This window comes from Anopheles coluzzii, chromosome 2, assembly GCF_943734685.1.
Source record: "Anopheles coluzzii chromosome 2, AcolN3, whole genome shotgun sequence".
Lineage (NCBI taxonomy): Eukaryota > Metazoa > Arthropoda > Insecta > Diptera > Culicidae > Anopheles > Anopheles coluzzii.
In genome coordinates this window covers 106,931,241-106,949,747 of record NC_064670.1, presented here as the reverse complement: position 1 = coordinate 106,949,747, position 18,507 = coordinate 106,931,241, and the positions used below count along the sequence as shown (strand labels likewise).

The 18,507-nt window shown below is 42.4% G+C and overlaps 1 protein-coding gene across 18 annotated transcripts in view; it reads left to right on the top strand.

Moving 5' to 3' along the window:
* LOC120950889 (potassium voltage-gated channel subfamily KQT member 1-like) overlaps nt 1–18,507 on the top strand; it is a 162,571-nt gene that overhangs the window by 94,745 nt on the left and 49,319 nt on the right. For 7 of the 18 annotated variants that reach the window (XR_005751154.2, XM_040369304.2, XM_040369303.2 and 4 more), the window contains 4 exons: nt 6,551–6,598; nt 11,916–12,094; nt 14,342–14,428; nt 17,122–17,391. Coding sequence is in view for 17 of the 18 variants with exons in the window: in XM_040369304.2 (XP_040225238.2) it covers nt 6,551–6,598; nt 11,916–12,094; nt 14,342–14,428; nt 17,122–17,391 (584 nt within the window). In the remaining variant the exon portion in view is untranslated. Of the gene's footprint in view, nt 1–6,550; nt 6,599–11,876; nt 12,095–14,341; nt 14,429–17,121; nt 17,392–18,507 lie in introns of all 18 variants that reach the window. The other 11 variants (XM_040369287.2, XM_040369292.2, XM_040369295.2 and 8 more) reach the window with 8 other exon arrangements.

Sequence of the window (18,507 nt, the reverse complement as noted above, 5' to 3'; positions counted from 1 at the left end):
CTTTCGGGCGTAGCTTGCCTCTGTGTAGACACTAAATCGCTTGCTAAATCGTTCGCATAAGAGACAGAGAGAAAGAGAAAGAAAGAAACGCAGAAAGGAATTGTATTATTTTTCCATCTAATCTGAATCATTCACAGCGAAACATTGGAATAGAAATGGGTGGTTTCCGGTTTATTTAATCAATTCGTGCGAATACTTTAAGCGCTCATTTCGGTGCTTTAATTGAAGCATGCTCAGTGGTTTCCATTAAAAACAAAAACAGATTACATCACTAGTCCTATTGCTTTGCTTTGCTCTTTGCTAGAAAGCATACTAATTCGATTGATTGCTAAGATAAGGCAGCAGTTTTAGTAAAGCAGCTGACAAATGGCGTGACAATGGCAAAAGGATGCCTGGCGAGGAGAAACCAATGTTTGCGTGGCAGGAGTCAAACATAGGGGGATTATGAGGGATTAAAGCACAGAAGCAAATTAATCCAAAAACGAGTGTATTTATGTTGATTAAATTTGTTAAACTGGTTCATTAAATCTATGGTGGGTATGCATTCATTTCAATGATTCTACTTCAAATTATGTATCAAGTATGAATTAACTTCTTATAAGACTTAAATGTGGGCTTTAGTATTAAATAGATGTGATCAAACTAGACTTTTAAACCCCTTCTAGTGTGAAAAGTAATACCAATTGGTAAACGATAAGAATATGCATTTGAACTCCCTTTAATTGATTATTTATAGCATCTAGAAATAGCCGAACACACGCCAACATAAGCTCTGGAAAGCTATTTTAAAGCATTAAATAAAAACACGTGGCTAAGCTGTAGGGCTTTCCCACCCTTAATGTTACAAAAACAAGCCCAAAGAGAAGTTCTCTTTTTATTTTTAACACCTGTGTCCTATCGTGCGGCTTGGCAGCTGCCCTGCAAGTGCAGCACTTCAAGCGGCGCGACCAACGGAGAAGTGTAAAATAAAAATACCACACTCTACCACACCTCTCACCCACACACGGGCTAGTCCGCAGGGTATGGGCATGGGTGTTTTAATTGAATCTACCGAAACGAGAGAACCCATGTTCCCATGCACTTCGTTGCAATTTTCCAACGCATCCGCTATTGTTTTTAGTGCAGCAAGATCGCCCGAAGGAAGTCAAACTGGAGCTGGAACACTTGGCCGGCAATGTTTCGCGCGCGTTCCGGCCATAAACTTCACACCGAGGACGTGCCGTACGGGGTGGCATGTGCGAAAACTTGAATTGAGTTTTCCTACCCTCCTCGTATCCGGGTTTGATGCGTGATGAATTTGCCATTTCGCCATTCCATTCCGAGGGCAATAGCGACGAGCCTGGTTCCTGGTTCACTGCGGAGCGTAGGCAACTGCTGCCTGCAGTTGTGCTGCTGGAGCAGGACGAGCGGATGTACATTGTGCCAGCTGCTTTTTATGGCTATGCAATCGATTGCCGTTTGTTTTGCCACCCCACCGTTAAATGCAACCGGGGGGCTGTGCGGGCTACTTGTAAAGCAGTTGGAAGCGTTGTGTGACGTGGGTCACATTCCTGAAAGCTTAATGTGGGTTTTTTTGTTCTCCCTCTCTCTCTCTCTATCGGGAATAGGGCAATGGGAAGAGCGGGACTTGGCATCGAATTAATGGTGCTCTATTTAGCAAGCGTACCCACAGCAGGGCTCGCGTGTAGGAATTTCGCTGCGAGTGGGGTTCAAAAGGAGGTTGAATTTATTATCTTCCAAACCGGACGTGCGTTCCACTTTCTTTTTGCAGTAGGAAACTACAAAAAAAAAACACAAAAAAGGACGGCTTTCAGGCGTGAAAAACAACGTCTCGGGGAACAGCGCGCGGATAAGGCCCGAAGACCAAGATGCATTCCCGAGCACAAGGCGTCCCGCGAGCACACAACAGTTCGTCAACACTTGGCTACAGAAACTGTCAACAGCATTATTTGATCGTTTCCGCTTCAATTTGTTAGAGTGGTTCGTTAGAGCCGAACGCGAAATCCCTACCCCCTGGCACGAATTCCACTGTAATTGCATCATAATGAGATGCGCTTGATGGTTCGACGGACGCGACGGATGCCGCCCATGGTGGTGGATGTGAAGATAATTTGTACAGACCGTCCTGTTCGCGTTCCTTCCCTCTTTCTGCAATGAAAAAGTGCTTCTCTTCATGACGGAAATGTGTGTGTGTGTGTTTTTTGCTTCTTCTTCTGTCCTTTGGCTGGCTGTTTGGCTGTAAAAGAAAACTCAGTCAGTCCTTTTAGATCCCCCCTTTAGGGGTGGTTTGCGGTCCATCATCATTTCATGGCTGCTGACTTTATTACGGTGGAGGTTTTTTTTTCTTTCGCGGCGGTTTGTCTTGCTTCACGAAAAGCATTTAAAATAATTCAAACAAAACCGCCGTCCGGTGATTTTCCGGGTGCGGGTTCCGCTCGCCTCGCGCGTTGTCCCACTGCTTCGCGTTTACGATCACCGCCCACACCCGGCATACTCATTTCGGTCGGCATTCTTGCGGGCAAACCAGACGCTCTTAAGTGAGCCGACAGTAAAATAGATAAAGCCCCCAAATATTGGACGCATTCTGCAATGTAGCGGGGTTTTTTGTTGCTTTTTTTTGGGTTTTATCTTATCCTCCACTCTTTGGTTTTCGGTGTTGGAACAATTTGCAATTCGCTTGTGGGGTAGGTTCTTTTTCCCTTCTTTTTGTGTATGCGAAAGAAAATTGCTGAAGCATCATCAGAGTTTCCAGTTTTATTTTCTCTCTCTCTTTAGTGCATATAATTTTAATTCTCCCGCTTGATGATAATTATGGGGTTTTGGCTTAATCAGAACTCCACTACATTATTCTCGCCATTATCGTTACGACGCTGACCTACGAGTGTGGTTAAGAGTGTGTACTTGTGTCGAATTGTACGAAGATTTGTACATAGTGTACATTGTTATGACGGTTCGGAGAATAAATGTGCTGCAATTAAAGCATGAATTGTTTAAACAATGTCGCAGATAATGAACTATTGTGATTTTGCGTTTGCCGATGCCGATGGGATCATCTTTCTTTTGCTACTCGTGTTTGAGTTAGACGACATGTCAAAAGGACACAATAAATGGCTTCTCTATCTGTTGTACCCAAGGCGAAATGACTCAGTAATTGCCTCCAACAGTGTTTTTTTCGACAATTTAGAAACAAAACAGACTAAACAGAAACAGTCTTCCCTATCTTTTTAGGACATATATTTCGTAGGCGTAGAGGACTGATGGTAGGGATAAGGCTGGGGTACATTGTCCTTACTCGCTAGTGTAATTTCGATTTTCGACTAGCGCATATGGTGGCGGTTGGTGGAAGCTTTTTCTGGTCAACGAGGGAATGGTCGTGCCGGATCTCAAAATAAAGTATTATTTTCATCTTTTTGCGATGCAAACATAGATGCAAGGCGTGCAGAACCTACCTTCCTTTTACCTTCGTATCAACCTTTTACAAAACTTTTCTGGTCCGATTTATGTAAAAAAATGTAAAAATAACATATTTTCTGAAGCTACTCCAAATTGTTTGGAAAACTGCTTTGGTCACCTGCCACCAGATGCGCTAGTGAAAATCGAAATTACACTACCCGCCATGCAATTGACAGCGATTTGCGAGGGCGCGCGAGGGCTCGCACGCCATACAAGTTCACCGCCCCAGAGCCCTCGCATTAAAGAGCTTGCGAGCCTTGGTAGTTTTTTTACCCCTTAGTTTTAGCAGTTATAATTATAGCACCCCAAGAGAAGGTATACCAGTGCAAATTGTAGCATACTAAACTCCTGAATTTTGTCATTTTATTTTAAAAAATCCACAAAAATTAAAATAGTGACCTTTTCGACAAATACTACCGTAAAAAAAAAATTATCCATGAATAAAAATCAAAGATTATTTGAAATACCATAAGATCTCGAGCAGATGATATCATTCGCAACCCTCGCAATGTTTGACGGGTAGCGAGTACGGACAATGTATCCCGGCCTTTACACTTTCTTGATACTTTCTTCATTGAAGTAAACTTTAACACTTTTATGTAGGATTAAGCTACGATTGGTTTAGGTTTAAGTTCATATAGTATAGTCCTCGAGACTAACAAATTAAATATATAACAACAATAATAACAATAACAATAAGCTTTATGAAACGATAATTGAATATTCCTATTCGATTCTGAACGGAGTTTCGCTGTAGGAAAACCAATACAAAGCTTTAGTTATCCATTTTAGCCCCAAATACTAGTTAAAAATTTGTGCTGTTGTGGGAAGTATTTAAGGTTTAAAACTTTAGTATCTCGCTAAAGAACAATTTCTCGAACAAAACTGTTCAGTTTTAAAGACACAAAAACAAGCAAATTGTTTGCAACTTCCCATTGCCCGCCGTGTTTGCGCAAGGTCACACTGAAAATAAATGCATTCTAGCTGCCGCCAAGTCAACAAGTGTGCCATCAGTGTCGGCTAACGCAAATACACACACGCTCGCAATCATTTCATCTCTTGCGACACCTCTGGCTAACAATTTAATCCCCAGACATAATAGTAATAATAGTAAAACCCGTCCAATCGTCGCAATCATCACGAGCGTGCGAAGGGCCGCCCGGTCACACGCAGCCGCATCAAATAGGGAACGGGGAAAAGAAAGGGAAATGTGCGAATGGGAAATTCATTAGGCCAAAGTGCACCCACTTTCGCAAGGGTGCGAGCCGCTGCAGAGCGCCAGAACGCTTTAATTATAGAACATCAAAATGGCACCATCAACCGGTTTGGAGACGGGTGGCACAGAAAACTGTTGCATAAAATCTGCACCACTGCGCCACTACCACTGCATTGTTAGCGAAGGTCTCGGTTGTGTGAGTTGGGTTTTTTATTTTTCATTTTTTGCATTTTTTGCATGGTGAGTGGAAATGCAATCCCGCCGAGGGAATGTCGAGACTGTCGGACATCTGATTGGCCTGACAATTGGTCTCTCCACTGGTACGGTGTGAAGCGTAACTCGAGCACTTCTTCAAAGGAGGTTGTAAGTTTCTCTTGAGTCCATTTAAATGAGATGTGAAAGTGAGGGAAAAAAGGAGAGCTGGTACATGCGATGCAACCATTTTTTTTGTTGTTGTTGCTGCTCACTTAAGCACTCCGTGCAGACTAGGCGAGAAACCCTTCCGAGGATTGCACTCGGGAGGGAAGAACTTGAAGTGAAGAATTTCAATGACCTCGTTGTAAATTTATCGTAAGACCCATACAGTTATTGCTGGTGTTGTTCTTTTCTTTTAGTTTCTCTCTCATTCTCTCCATCTCTTTATATCCTCTTCTATCTTTTTTCCCCTACTATGAAACATAACATAAGCATTCTATTTTGCATGTCAGCCTCGAAGTATGCTCCAATTTCTAGCTACCTCTAGCACACCTCCTGTACACTGGGTCCGCAAGGGGTCACCAAACCGTGTCTTTGTCGTCCGGTTGATTAATTAAATATTTCTACCCTAGAGTGTTGCAGAGTAGAGCCTCGAATCGATATCGTTAAGGAAGAGTGTTCTTGCATTGCTGTAGACAGTTTGTCGGTGCAGGAACCATAATGAAATTATATTTAAAGCTTGCTCTGGAAAACCATTACACTTTCGTAGCCATTGTTCACTCGTTTTCCACTGCAAAGTTGCGATCCACTTTTTGCTCTCTCTTTCTCTCTCTCGCTCTCTCTCTCTCTTTGTCTTCGTCGTACGCTCTTTCTCTACTCTTTCTATTTTCTTCATCTTAACGGGCATCGTGTTTTCTCTGTCTTTGTCCTCTATTGTACTGTCTGCTGTAGATACAACAGGCCAACACTTGTGCAGCATTAGGCTGCACAGACTCCATTTTGGAAGTAGTAGCACACCGTGTGTGCGTGTGTGTGACACAGTACATGGTTTTTGAGTAGCATAGGTCGTGCACAGCACCACAACGTGTGTACTTTTAGCGTGTGTTGTACGTGTCAGCTTCTAGTTTAGCAAAACAACATTTACTTTCGAGCGTTTGGCCGATCGTGCCTGCATCCTGCAAGACACGTTCCTGTACGCTCTGTCAACCCAAGCAACACTTATTAATTACACACAATACACGCACACACACAAAAGTTGTGCTGCAAAATAGTTTTGCGTAGTATAAAATAGTTTTTCGAGTGGTTAGTCACGCACACACTTCGTACACTGTCTCGTACGCTGTCCAAACGAACTCGTGCATTGCTCGTTTACTACCTTTCTTTACACCTCTCTGTTGTTTCTTTCTCTCTGTATTGAATTCGTTTCGTTGCTCATTTTGTTCCACATTTCTGTGAGTCAAATTTGTTTCGTCTCGTAATGTATTGCAAAACTTCTACTGCTTTGTTTACAACATAAAAAGAAGATTACAACTAACCGTTCCCTAAAGCGTTACTAAAACGGATGATTTCGATTTTTCCTACCGTACACTCTGGGCCGTTTCCCACCGACCAACCGACCCAACCTTCCCCCGATTTCGGTTCATCTCCCGATCGCGATCACACCATCCCCAAAACCGACCGAAACAGATCGAAGCTGGAGGCAGCTGAAAAACTGGCCGCCTCATCCAGTGCCGCGTAAGTGTTTAGCTTCTAGTGTTTGCCGGTGCTCTTCACCACCCTGCTCTAGTAGTTGGAAAACGCGAACGTTTTTTTTTTGTTTCTGTTTTTTTACTCATCGAGCTAATCGATTGGATGATCTTCTCTCTGCCACCTCCACGTGTACGAGTAGCGTACGGAGCGTGTGGTTGTTTTTTTCTCTCTCTCTTTTCTGTTTGTTTGCTCTAATTACAGTGTTTCTAATTGAATGTGTTTCTATTATTGCTACCTCACACACACACATTTAAAAGCTTTTATCTTACTCCAAGATCCGTTTAGCGGTTCTTCGGTAGTTTTTTTTTTATAAATGCATTCCAAAGTAAGGCCGGCACACGTGTTTTCTGCTCGGAATTTCTTTCAATCGTAATGCAAACGAGAAGAACTTTTTTAATGTATTTTACTTAGAGTAGAAGTTTTTTATTATTTTATTTTTGCGATCAAAATCCATTAACTGCTGTGCTGTGACCGTTTGCACCAGAGCTCGCTTTGGCATTAGAGCGCAAACATTGGTCTTAATGGCGTAGTCAGTTGTTTTTTTTTATGAAATTGAATTGAAATGGCTAAACTATCTTCACTGCTTGGTTTTGTCTTGTACCGATTGTTCTACCAATGTTTGGAGCGGATTTAGTCTTCTTCTCTACCCATAGAACGTTTCTTTAATGCTGTGTGACGTTTGTTTTGTGATCAGTTGTTTTATATAACGTTTTCATTAGTTCGTTAATAGCAACTTGAAAGTAATACGCTTTTGGTCTGTTTTCTCTGTAATTATTTTTGTAACCTACTCTTTACCTAATTTACTTGTTTTATGAACAAAATTTAGAGGTTTTTAAAGCATAACGTAGTATTTTTTTCAAAGTAACAAATATAATCTAATAAGAAAAAATCACAAAAGTAAAAATTCAGCTCACCGCGTGTGCGACTAGTGATGGGAAAAATGTAGTTTTTGTCGGAATCGATTCCGGCTAGCTCCGCAGTTTTCTGGAATCGATTCCGGATAGTAGGTCCGGAATCAGTTTCCGGAATCGACTCCGGAATCGACTCCGGAATCGGAATCGACTCCGGAATTGGTTCCGGAATCGACTCCGGAATCGGAATCGGCTCCGGAATCGGAATCGCCTCCGGAATCGGAATCGCTTCCGGAATCGGAATCGCCTCCGGAATCGGCTCCAGAATTGATTCCGGAATCGGCTCCGGAATCGGTTCCGGAATCGAAGTCGGCTCTCGAGTCGAAAATGGCTCATAAATTAGAATCGGTTACCAAACGGAGTCAGTTTCGGCATCGCCATAAAAATAGGCGTTTGGGTCCAATCATACTACGTATTGATAACCGCAAAAATCCAAATTTACTTGTAAAAGATCCATTCTCATGGAGATTCCCGAACTGTTTTCGCTCCGGAGTCCGCTCGGCTCCGAAGCCAACTCTGGAATCGCCTCTGGAATCGGCTCCGGTATTGATTCCGAACACGGAATCGGAATTGGGTAGGTCCGATTTCGAGCTCCCACTACTATGTGCGACTGTCTGCCAAAGCACCTGGAGGCGAGTGGCGAATAGTTTTCACCTTTAATTTAAATAATTCTAAACCACACACACTTACACACTGCTCACCTTTCAGTGTAAATTATTCACTTCATTAAATTACAATCCCCCGTCGTCACCCGGCACGTTCTGTTCAATGGTTGTGTACTAAAACGCGCACACGGATACACTTTTGCAGCGTTTTTCGTGTCTTTTTTGTGAGCGAAAAGCTCGGGCTTGCATTTTTTGGCAGGAAACACAGTATCCATGTCGTGTGCGATATATTTTTCACCGCTCTAGAAGTAGAATGCTCATCCCTTTTCTCTACCAGGATCTCAGGGTACGCGAGTGCATTAGTCAGAGTGCTGTTAACATGTGTACGCGGGGGTGTTGCCCGCCCGGCCCCGTTCCAGCAGCAGCGCTTACTTTATTCCAATCCCGACAGCTTGCTTCCGTTTCCGTCCGTAAGCGCGCACCAAGCTGAACATTCCATGCTTTTGTATTTATATGTGAGACCCACAAAGCGTCACCCACAAACATTGCCGATGCAGCCACGCAGTCGGTAAGGAAACAGGGTAGCGTCGCTGTCCTTTTTGCCGCTGCTACCACCAGCCCACCCTCTCGACCATCGTAATTGTCACCATATGCAAATGCGATGAAGTTATAACGAAAGGAAACTATCACTCTCCAGCGCTCCCTTTTCCGGGTGAGGGTTTTGTGTGTGTGCGCTCCTACTGCAGACTGCAGCGGCAATGGGTTCACCGACAGGATCAACAGACGGCCAACTTGTCTCCGGGGCCGGGCTTTTATTTCCATTATTTCCGTGTCACGTAGATCTACTTCAAGCTCGCCTTCTAGACGGTCACCGGTTTTGTGCCGTACGCTCCAAGTTGTGTTGGAGCTTCTCGTTTTTTTGTGTGTGTGTGTGTGTGTGTGTAAATGCTCTGTCCATACAATGTGTTTTCTGTTTGTGTGTGTGTGTTTGTGTGTGTATAGTTGTGTGTTTGTGTCTGTGTGAAGCAGACACCGACCCATCGTTTAACGATACGCTGGAAGCTGTACCATTCTTTACTACGCAGTTATTTAGGATCAGCATGTTTCAATCTGCTTTTATCAGCGCGTTTAATCTTTTCGCAACAAAGATTAGGCTCATAATGGAATGAAGCGCGTCACAAGTGACAAAATTATGTAAATATTATTAAAAAGAATGTTAAAGTTAGGTTAAAGCTAATCTTTTGAAGGTTTTTTCCACAAAGAAGGTTGTGTTTGGCAGCGTTGTAGGGTTGATTGTTGAAAGTATGCTTCCATATTGTGCTCCATGCTCTGTTCTCGTTAAAGCTCGCTTTTGGCTTTCGTACGTACTGGCTGAATGCTCTTTATTGCAGTTAAATTTACAACAGTTTAAGTCGTTTGGTTGACTTTTGTAACGTTTTTATGATTTTTTTTCCATTTTCTCAGGAACTTATTATAAATTTACTCTATTTCTTAAAGTAGTGCGAGCTGCAATATTTTAAGTTTTGATGAGCTTTTTACTAAAAAGCATGTACTTTTTACTCTTCTCGTATTTGCAGTTTTTAAAGAATTTTTTCAACTCATTCGTAAATAAAACTATTCAAACGACTTTAAACAATTACTTAGATTTAATATTAAAATCAAATGCTCACGCTACAGTAATCAAAAAATATTACTGCTTTGCCTTTTAATTCTGTAAGGATCTTGCTATTGATGCTTACTTCTTAAAATGCTGATCATTCATCACCCTTCTTTAAGTTTATTTTTATTTCCGATAAGTTTGTTACGCATTTCAACATTGCACAGCGTTGTTTATTAATCGATGCATTTGCAGTTTTCCATTTTATTTTCCTACTTTGCTGAAGAGAATAGTATAAATCAGTTGAAGGTTATATTTTGTTGATGTTTTTTTGTCTTTCACTTTACCTTTATTTTGTAGTAGTAGTCTTGTTTCGTTCCCTTGTTTACTTTTGTTTATATTCACTTGCCTCCCACTTTAATTTCCCATTTTCGCTCCACTAACCTTTTCACACCACAGTTTTGCACATTGTTCATCTCTTCTTTTCTTTTAATTTTCTATTGTTTTTTTTCTTTTTCTTTTTTTTTCATCAATGTTCTATGTATTTGTTCACTGCTTTATTTATTGTGCGCGCTCCAATTGCAAACCGCCTGCCGTCCAATCAATCAACACCATTTCAATGCTACACGAACACGCACATACACACACACTGCGACCTATCGCTGCGGCCTATCTGCCTACCTGACGTTCGACCTCATGCAAAAACACGCACGGCTCATATCATGCGCACACTCATGCCCACACATCATCATCATAATCGTTTGCTGCACCCTTTTTCGGTTGCTTTGCAATCGCACATCCATCACATCACCGGTGCGAACACAACAAATCGATGTTGGGGTCACTTCCGCCCGCCATTCACATGCCAACGTGCCACGTCCGGAAACACGTCGCCGTGTAATGTCATCCTGCACCGTGTTACAATGGTGCGTGTTGGATGTATTTGGAAAATGGATGTGTCCGTTTTCGCCCGCGGGCAATCCAACAACAACCACAACGATGGCAACGATTGGTCGATGTCTCCTCTCCAACACCTGGACAAAATGATGATTGCAACAAACTAAAAATCCGTTCCATCTATGGGGGCGAACCACCGGAAAACTCATCACGCGATCCTGTTTTTACTTCTCACCATCATCGTCATCATCACCACCACCACCACTGGCTGTCATCGACCGCTGGCACTCATCAATATGCGCGGCGGAAATTCACATGACGGTGGTTTTATTTTCATTACTTTTTTTTATCATACGGCATCATCTGGCGCATTATTACCATACACTTATGCGCAACGCATGTACGGGCGGCTTCCGGTTTCATTGTGTGCGTGTGTATTTTATTTTCATTTATTTTTGCTATCATGCACCTTCAACTTTCCCAAAAACCATTGTTAAACGAAAACTGTTCAATTTATTCGACTTTCTATTTTCGTTGCATTTTAATGCTTTGCGCAATCCCGCTGCACTGTATAATCCAATTGGAATCAATTTTCGAAAACGCATTTATTTCGATACGCTACGCTACGGTCCTTTTTATGCGATGGCGTGTTTTTTTGTGTGGCTTGTTGTGTATGTGGCTTACTTGGTGCATCCGCTAAATGCTGCCGTGTCTCAAACGTCCCTTCTATAATACTATTGCCTTTCGATGCCTTTTTGCCTGCCCTTTTTGCCTGTTCCTGTTCTTGTTCGATGTATGGCCATTACTCCTCCAAATTCTCTCTCTATCTCTCTCTTTCTCTATGTATGTGTGTGCCTTTGTTTTGTTTCTGTTTGATGTTGATTGTTTCTTTGTTTTTACATTCCCATTCTTGGAATTATTTTGACTCCATTCGCCATCGCTCGTAACTTTGCCGTAACTCCGGGCGGGTTGGCGTTACGACCGATGCGTGTTTTTGTGTGGATCAAATGTCAATCCATTAAATGGTTTTGTCACATGATATATAACCTTTTTACCAAACATACACACACAACAACACATGCGCGCGTGCAACCTTTTTTTTTTTTTTTTTGGATATCGTCCTACTGAAAACCCATGACCAAAAATGTTGCCCCCAATCTACCTCCACAAACACACTCCGCACGTACGCACAAACACATACACCAAATGAACATACAAAATGCCACACAAACCCTACTACCACACCCGTAAAGTGCCGATAGCAATGGACTGAATCATAAATCACTTATTAGGCGGGCGTCATCTAGCTTCAAGCACAACGCATCGTTCGTGGCCCGGCTGCCCACGATCCGGCGGCACAAGAGCCAATCGCTGCACTCCCCCGGCAACCCGAAGCCCCCGAGCGGCGGAAGTGGCCGGACGGGCCGATGTCCTCGCGTGACCGACATCAATGCTTCATCGGAAAATCTGGGTAAGTGCAAAATGGTTACCCCTCCTTCTCCCTTTTCTTCTCGTACCTTGTCAGAACCTTCAAAGCCTCAGAAATTCTTCACCCGCCGCCCTCCGTTCGCCCTCCTAGCTCACACCTGAATGTTTGCCATCCCATTTATTATTGTGCTCCCATTTAGAACGTAAGTTTCTGTATGTGTGTTTATGTGCCAATGGTCTTTCTGTGTTGTATTTTATTTTCTTATACGTTTTTATCTTTCATTATGGCTTACGTTTTGTGGGACTTTATGAGGGTCTTAACTCACATTCATTATTTGTTTTAGAACAATTTATGGTTGGGGAATTTTAATTCATTCATTCATTCACTCATCCTAAGGTCCATCTTTCATCATGCTTTTACAATCTCGTTTTGAGAAATTTATTGGTAACGAAAGCAATACTAACACTAACTTATCCGGAGCATTGCTATTTTAAACCCCCTGGAGTGGATTATGTTACGGGATAAAGAGATAAAGTAATTCAGGGCGGTTCGGATTAAAGCTCCATTCTAAAGTTAAGAACTTATATGGCAGGGAATAACTCATCTACTCACTGCAGCTAATGTACATCATTTTCACACATTAATTACATTATAAAATAGAGGAACAAACAACTATTGAAAACCATCAATCCAGTGCGCACCTGACCTGATTTTGGCCAAAAGCTCTGCGTCTTCCTTCGCACATTTGTTTTTGTCTTACAGTTTTCTTCCTATTTCTTATGCTTTTCCACGATTTGAACAAATAAGCCTACTTTACGGTAAAGAGATTTTGCTTTCCTTGCGTTTTCGTCTATTTTTTTTAAGCTTTGAAAGCTTTTCTATGTGTGTTTTTGTGAATATCTTTTTTTGAAATATTTTTAAACGCTGTTTGCTGAAAAGCTGCTTGCTGAAAAGCTGTTGCGTTTTGAAAATGTGCACCGCAGCAGAGTATTTTTTTAAAGATCTCACTCAATATTTCCTGATTATTTTATGTTCCTTCTTATCTTTAATTCACGTCACACGTGGTACTGTCATACAGATGTCTGATTTGGGATATTATTTACATGAAGAAAAAAACCTATATTTGTACGTCCAAATACACTTCACGCTTCATTTCCACATACATACACATGACTTAAGTTTGTATTTATCGCCGTCTCACCTTCCGTGCAAACTGCATGTAGCAAAAAGCCGTGTGCACCGACTCAAAAATGCACCACTGTTCCCATCACGTGTTTCGTACCGCAGCATTTGTTCACCTTCTTGTTTTGTCACCTTTATTCGTTCGCACTCACTTACTCTCTCTCTCTCTCTCTCTCGTAGCAGCCAGATCACTCTGAAGCTTAAATTCCCTTGTATTCGTAGAGTAGTGATCACTGTTCCGCTACAAACTACATTATCTACATAAAAAAAGCAAATTAAAGCAAAAAAAAAACATTCTTTCAGAACGGAAAAAAAACAAAACAGTAGCCTCCAAAAACAGGCAAGGGAATTTTTACCTTCATTTTCATCTCTTTCTCTTTCTCTCTCTCTTTCTCTCTTTTTCTCTCTTTTCTTATCACTCGCTCGCTGCGCTGGGGTATTTTTCTTGGGTTTTTGTTTGACTGTTTTTTGTTGTTGTTCCGTTTTTTCCATTCTCTTCTTAATGCGCGTTCTCTCTTTCTCTATTACTGCGACACCGACACATGACACAAACTGGTTCAACAACAATTTGTGTTTATTTTATTTTGAATGCCAAAATGGAACAACATTGCTTCGTATTACAATACACTCTGAAATCATTATCTTTTTAAACCAATCGTGTTGGTGAAATAATACAAAACAAACAAACAAAAAAATCCACATGTGTACAAACGAAACAACTCTTAACCAACGAATCATCGCGTTTATGGCGTGCGTGGCTTTTCGACTTTTTTCTTATCACAACATTGTATTTTATACCCCACACCCTACCGCACACGCCCAACGACTGCTGCAATCATGGCCACGGAACGCCATACTGCGGGGGACTTAAAATGTGTAACGAAAAAAAAAAATAAAAAAACACACGCACACGCAAATTATAAACAAACAAAAAATGCTCCTATTGAACTCGACCCAAAACCAAACCCGCTTTTGCGCACCCGTCGACGGATTGGGTGGGGTGGTGTGAACATAAACAACACACACACACACACACACACATACCAAATAAAAAAACTCCCCCTCAACATGGAAAACCCCGCTTCGCAACCCGCTATTCACGCGCAGAAGTGACCAACAATGGTAGACCCATGAACCCAAGTCTCAGCGAAGACTCGGTGGCGGAAACGGCACTGTCCAAGAAAAATTCCGATGGTGAGTTCACGTGCTAATTTAATGTCATACTGCCTAGTGTCAAAGCAAAAAATTGAATTTATTATATGCCATCTCACCCCTCAACCCCACTTTTCCCCAAGGCTTCCCCTTCCCCGTCCCTGTATTCATCATTCGCATTCTCTGCTGTCCGAAATGCCTCCGCTCGGGGAAGGTTTCAATGAAGAGCTTTTACACAGATCACATCACTCATAACAACAACAAAAAAACCCAAACACACAGCCACACACTACTTCATTCCTACTCTCGATCCTACCACCACATGTCCTGTTATGTCCTCCTGAGATGAATAGTTTGATCTGTTTTTTCGTTAACTGTTCCTTGGTTGTACTGTTATTTCATCGTTACTCGCCGTTTTTAAGCTAGTTGTTTCGGAGCTAAATGGATTAAAGCCAAGCCTTTTACATTCGCTTGCGTACTTATACGTTTACCTTATTGTTTTTTTTTTGTTTTGTTTACAATCGTTTGCTTCGTTTATGTGTATGTGTTTTTATTGTTACCGTTTTTTAATTACATTTTTTCACACTCATATTTGAACTTTAATTATGTTTTTTTTCTTCTTCTTCCATATCATTATTGCAATTTTTTAAACAATTCATTTCATTTTTAATCTTTTTATCTTATTTACTATTGCTGTTTATAAGATTTTCGTCGTTCAAACCGTGTTTGTATTGTTTTCGTTTGTTCACGTTGAACCTTTTCCTCCAGTTTCATGTTATATTGTGTATTGTTTTTTTTTTGATAGATTTTTCTTTGTTTTTTTTTTCAACCAGCTCAGTGTCGCACGTTTATTGTGATTGTTATAATAAAACTGTTTCGTTGTTGATTTTGCGCCATTATAAAGTGTTGAAGATCGCTTTCAGCATTTTCAAGACGTTCGAGTAAAAGCAGCTAGTCCAGTGTTTTACATTGTCTTTGCGTTAATGTTGTTTGCTACAATCTTTTTACTACTGTATCGTACTGTGTATCAGATTTCATTTATATAGAATTGAGCTAAATGTTATTGTATTAAAAGAGCTGCAACGCTGCAACGCTAAATAAAGTAAGAACGTTGAATAAATTGAATAATAATTAAAAACAAAAACAAAATTCAACCACTACTCAAGATAAATATAAAATATTTACAACCGTTTCGCTTGCTGGTAGGAAACTTTTTGCCAGCAATGGCAGCACTTTCCCCATAAAATCGCCGTTTCCACTGCTAGCCATCAGGTACAAGCGATATAGTTTTAAGGTGGAATAACATGGCATTTCCTTTAAGCTTTTTCCTTCAGTTTTCAGTGAATGGAAAACTTCACATACACAAGTAAGGCAACTACAACAGCCCCTGTGAAGTAAATAATTTCCAGTAAAACTACCAAAGCTCTACTAACCACCCGGTAGCAGCGAAAGCAGAAAAAGCGGGTATTATTATTTACGCTTCCGGTTCTTAGGGTTCGTTTTTCTGTTTTGCCTTTTTGCTCCCTTTACACATTCGTTCTCATGTTTCTTTTTTCTCATTTCGTTGCGCCCTCGACGACTCGACTCGAGAAGATAATGTGCCTCTTAAACGTGACCTCGCCAGCACAGAACACAGAGCGCACCGACCGCGTGGGCTGTTGCTACCGTTTTTTTTTTTTCACTTGCCCGGCCAGGCAAAAGCGCCCGGGGCCCCTACAAACAACATCCTATGAATGAGCCGCCCCCTAATTATCTTCGTCCTTTTGTTCCTCGAGCGCGCCGGCCAAACTGTGCGTCGGGTCTCGTTGTGTATGGCCTACAGGATTGGGCGTGTTCCTTTTTGTGTGTGCTTCAAGTTTTGAGATCACGTAGTCCGTTTTTCATCGCAAAAGCCGTCGGCTACGGCGGTCAGGTCAAGCTAAGACATTCCGTACACCCGACGCAACCGGCTTTCCCGAGTGCTTTCTTTTTTTCCCTTGAAAATTTGCTCCCCCAAGGCTCAAATGTGGTCTCCTGTCCAATCTAGTACCGGTGGACTGGTGCGACGCTACGCAAGACAAAAACCCCACGTCTTGGTTTTGTTTTGGGCCAGCTCGTTGAAGGGGGACTCTGCGTGAACCCCGCACCACTCTTTTGCAGCAACTAACACCCCAAACTATGTCCCTCAGCCTCATTCCCAGTCACAGCACACAGCACCAACTCCCTCCTGTCGTAAATCAAAACAGCGCACAGATGAAAATTACAAACGCAAGCAAAACAAAAAGAAACGCCCCTCGTCATCATTCATCCTCCAACTCACCACCACCACCACCACTACCACCCTTACTCAGTCCAGTACAGCGCGCCCGCTGTGGAAAGTGCATCCAGTTCTGATTTATTCCGTTTGTTTCTTTTATTTTTCTTCTTCGCCCTGTCGCCACCTGTGTGCTGTACAATGGTAAATTGAAAATTAAACAATTACTGTTTTTCCTTAAACACCACCACAAAACTGTTGCCGCTACTACTACTACCGCCACTGCAACAAAACCGAAAACATTAAAACCGTGCCACGCGCTCGTGGCGTTCAAACCCGTTAAAATTGCCTTCTTCTTCTTCCACTGCACCAAACCTTTTTTTCTGATACGCACACACACACGCATACGAAATCCTCCCAAATTGCACTTCTGTCTCCTGTAAATGCAACATGATGCTGCTGCTACTGCCGCTGCTGCTGCTGCTGCTTTACTACGCAACAGCCGGGCTTGAGCTGGCCTCGGTGTCCTCGATTCCGGCTGGCGCTGGGCCGCTGGTGGCCACCGGTAACGATCTGCCGATCGTTGCTGGCCGCCCCTTCCTGTCGACCGGCGGTGGCGGTGGCGGTGGCGGTGGTGGCCACTTTGGCGGCGGCGGCGGCGGCCCATCCTCCTCCCGGCGCAGCAGCTTCGTCAGCGGCATCTTCTCCTCGGCCGTGCAGCGGCGCGGCAGCGGACACGAGAGCGCCCCGCACACCACCGTCGCCCTTAACAGTAATATGTTTCTCAATGACAATACTAGTATTAATCATAAACATGCAACCAAAAGTACTACTACTACTACTAATGCTGCTGCTGCCGCTGCTGTTGCCGCTGTTACAACTAGAGCTACCGCTACTACTACTACTACTACTGTTAATGCTACCACTACTACTACTACTGCTACTTCTTCTGCCACTACCTCCTCTGCTGCAGTGGACGCAGCCGAGGCCCACGTGCCCACAATGCTCAGGTTCGGCGGTGCGTCCGCCCTGCCGATCCTACTCTGCGGGCAGCTGCAGAAAGAGCTGCTCGTCCAGCAGCATACTAACAGACAATTATCATTTTTCACACAACCAACCATTGACTCGATGAGTTACCATCTAATTAGCACAAACAGTGCGTAATTATCAGCCAGTACTCAAGTTTTTTTTTTTGTATTTATTTACTTTTTTCTTCAAAAAAAAACAACCAACAAGCAAAAAACTTATACAAGCAATATCCTCAATCGTACCTACTACTCGCTCTTAATCTACCTGCTCTATCACTATCACACTGATCACTACTAGAGACACCTCTCACTCTCTCTCTCTCTCTCTCTCTCGATCTCACTATCTCTCTCTGTCTCTTTTGCCACAACCCCTTTCTATGTTACTCGCGTTAGTTTTGTCTATATATATACGCTCTCTCTCTCTTAAATGCAATATAAAAATCGCAAATAGTAAAGAAACGAAAACATTAAACTGTTCCACTATTAATAACGCGTACTGTACATTGTACCCCTCATGCTATGCCACTGTCTTGTGAAATACTTTTATTCCTTTGATTTTTGCTTCATTGCAAAGTTGTACAAACAATGCGCCGCCGACTCATCGCTCTACCAATCACATTGACATGACCGTTTGTGAGGAACTCTTCCTTCCCTCTTGCTCACTCTATCTTTTTTCGGCGATTTTTGCTTCACCTGTCTCTAGCGCTCGATTTGCCCTATTTGCACAGCCACTAACACTCTAGCAAGCAAACCGTTTAGAATGCAATTGCCGTAGCTTTTCTCGCCGTAGTACCTTTTCGGAAGTATGCAAGCTTAAGCTATTTCTAATCCCGAATCAAAAAGTCCCTCTCCCCCTTCCA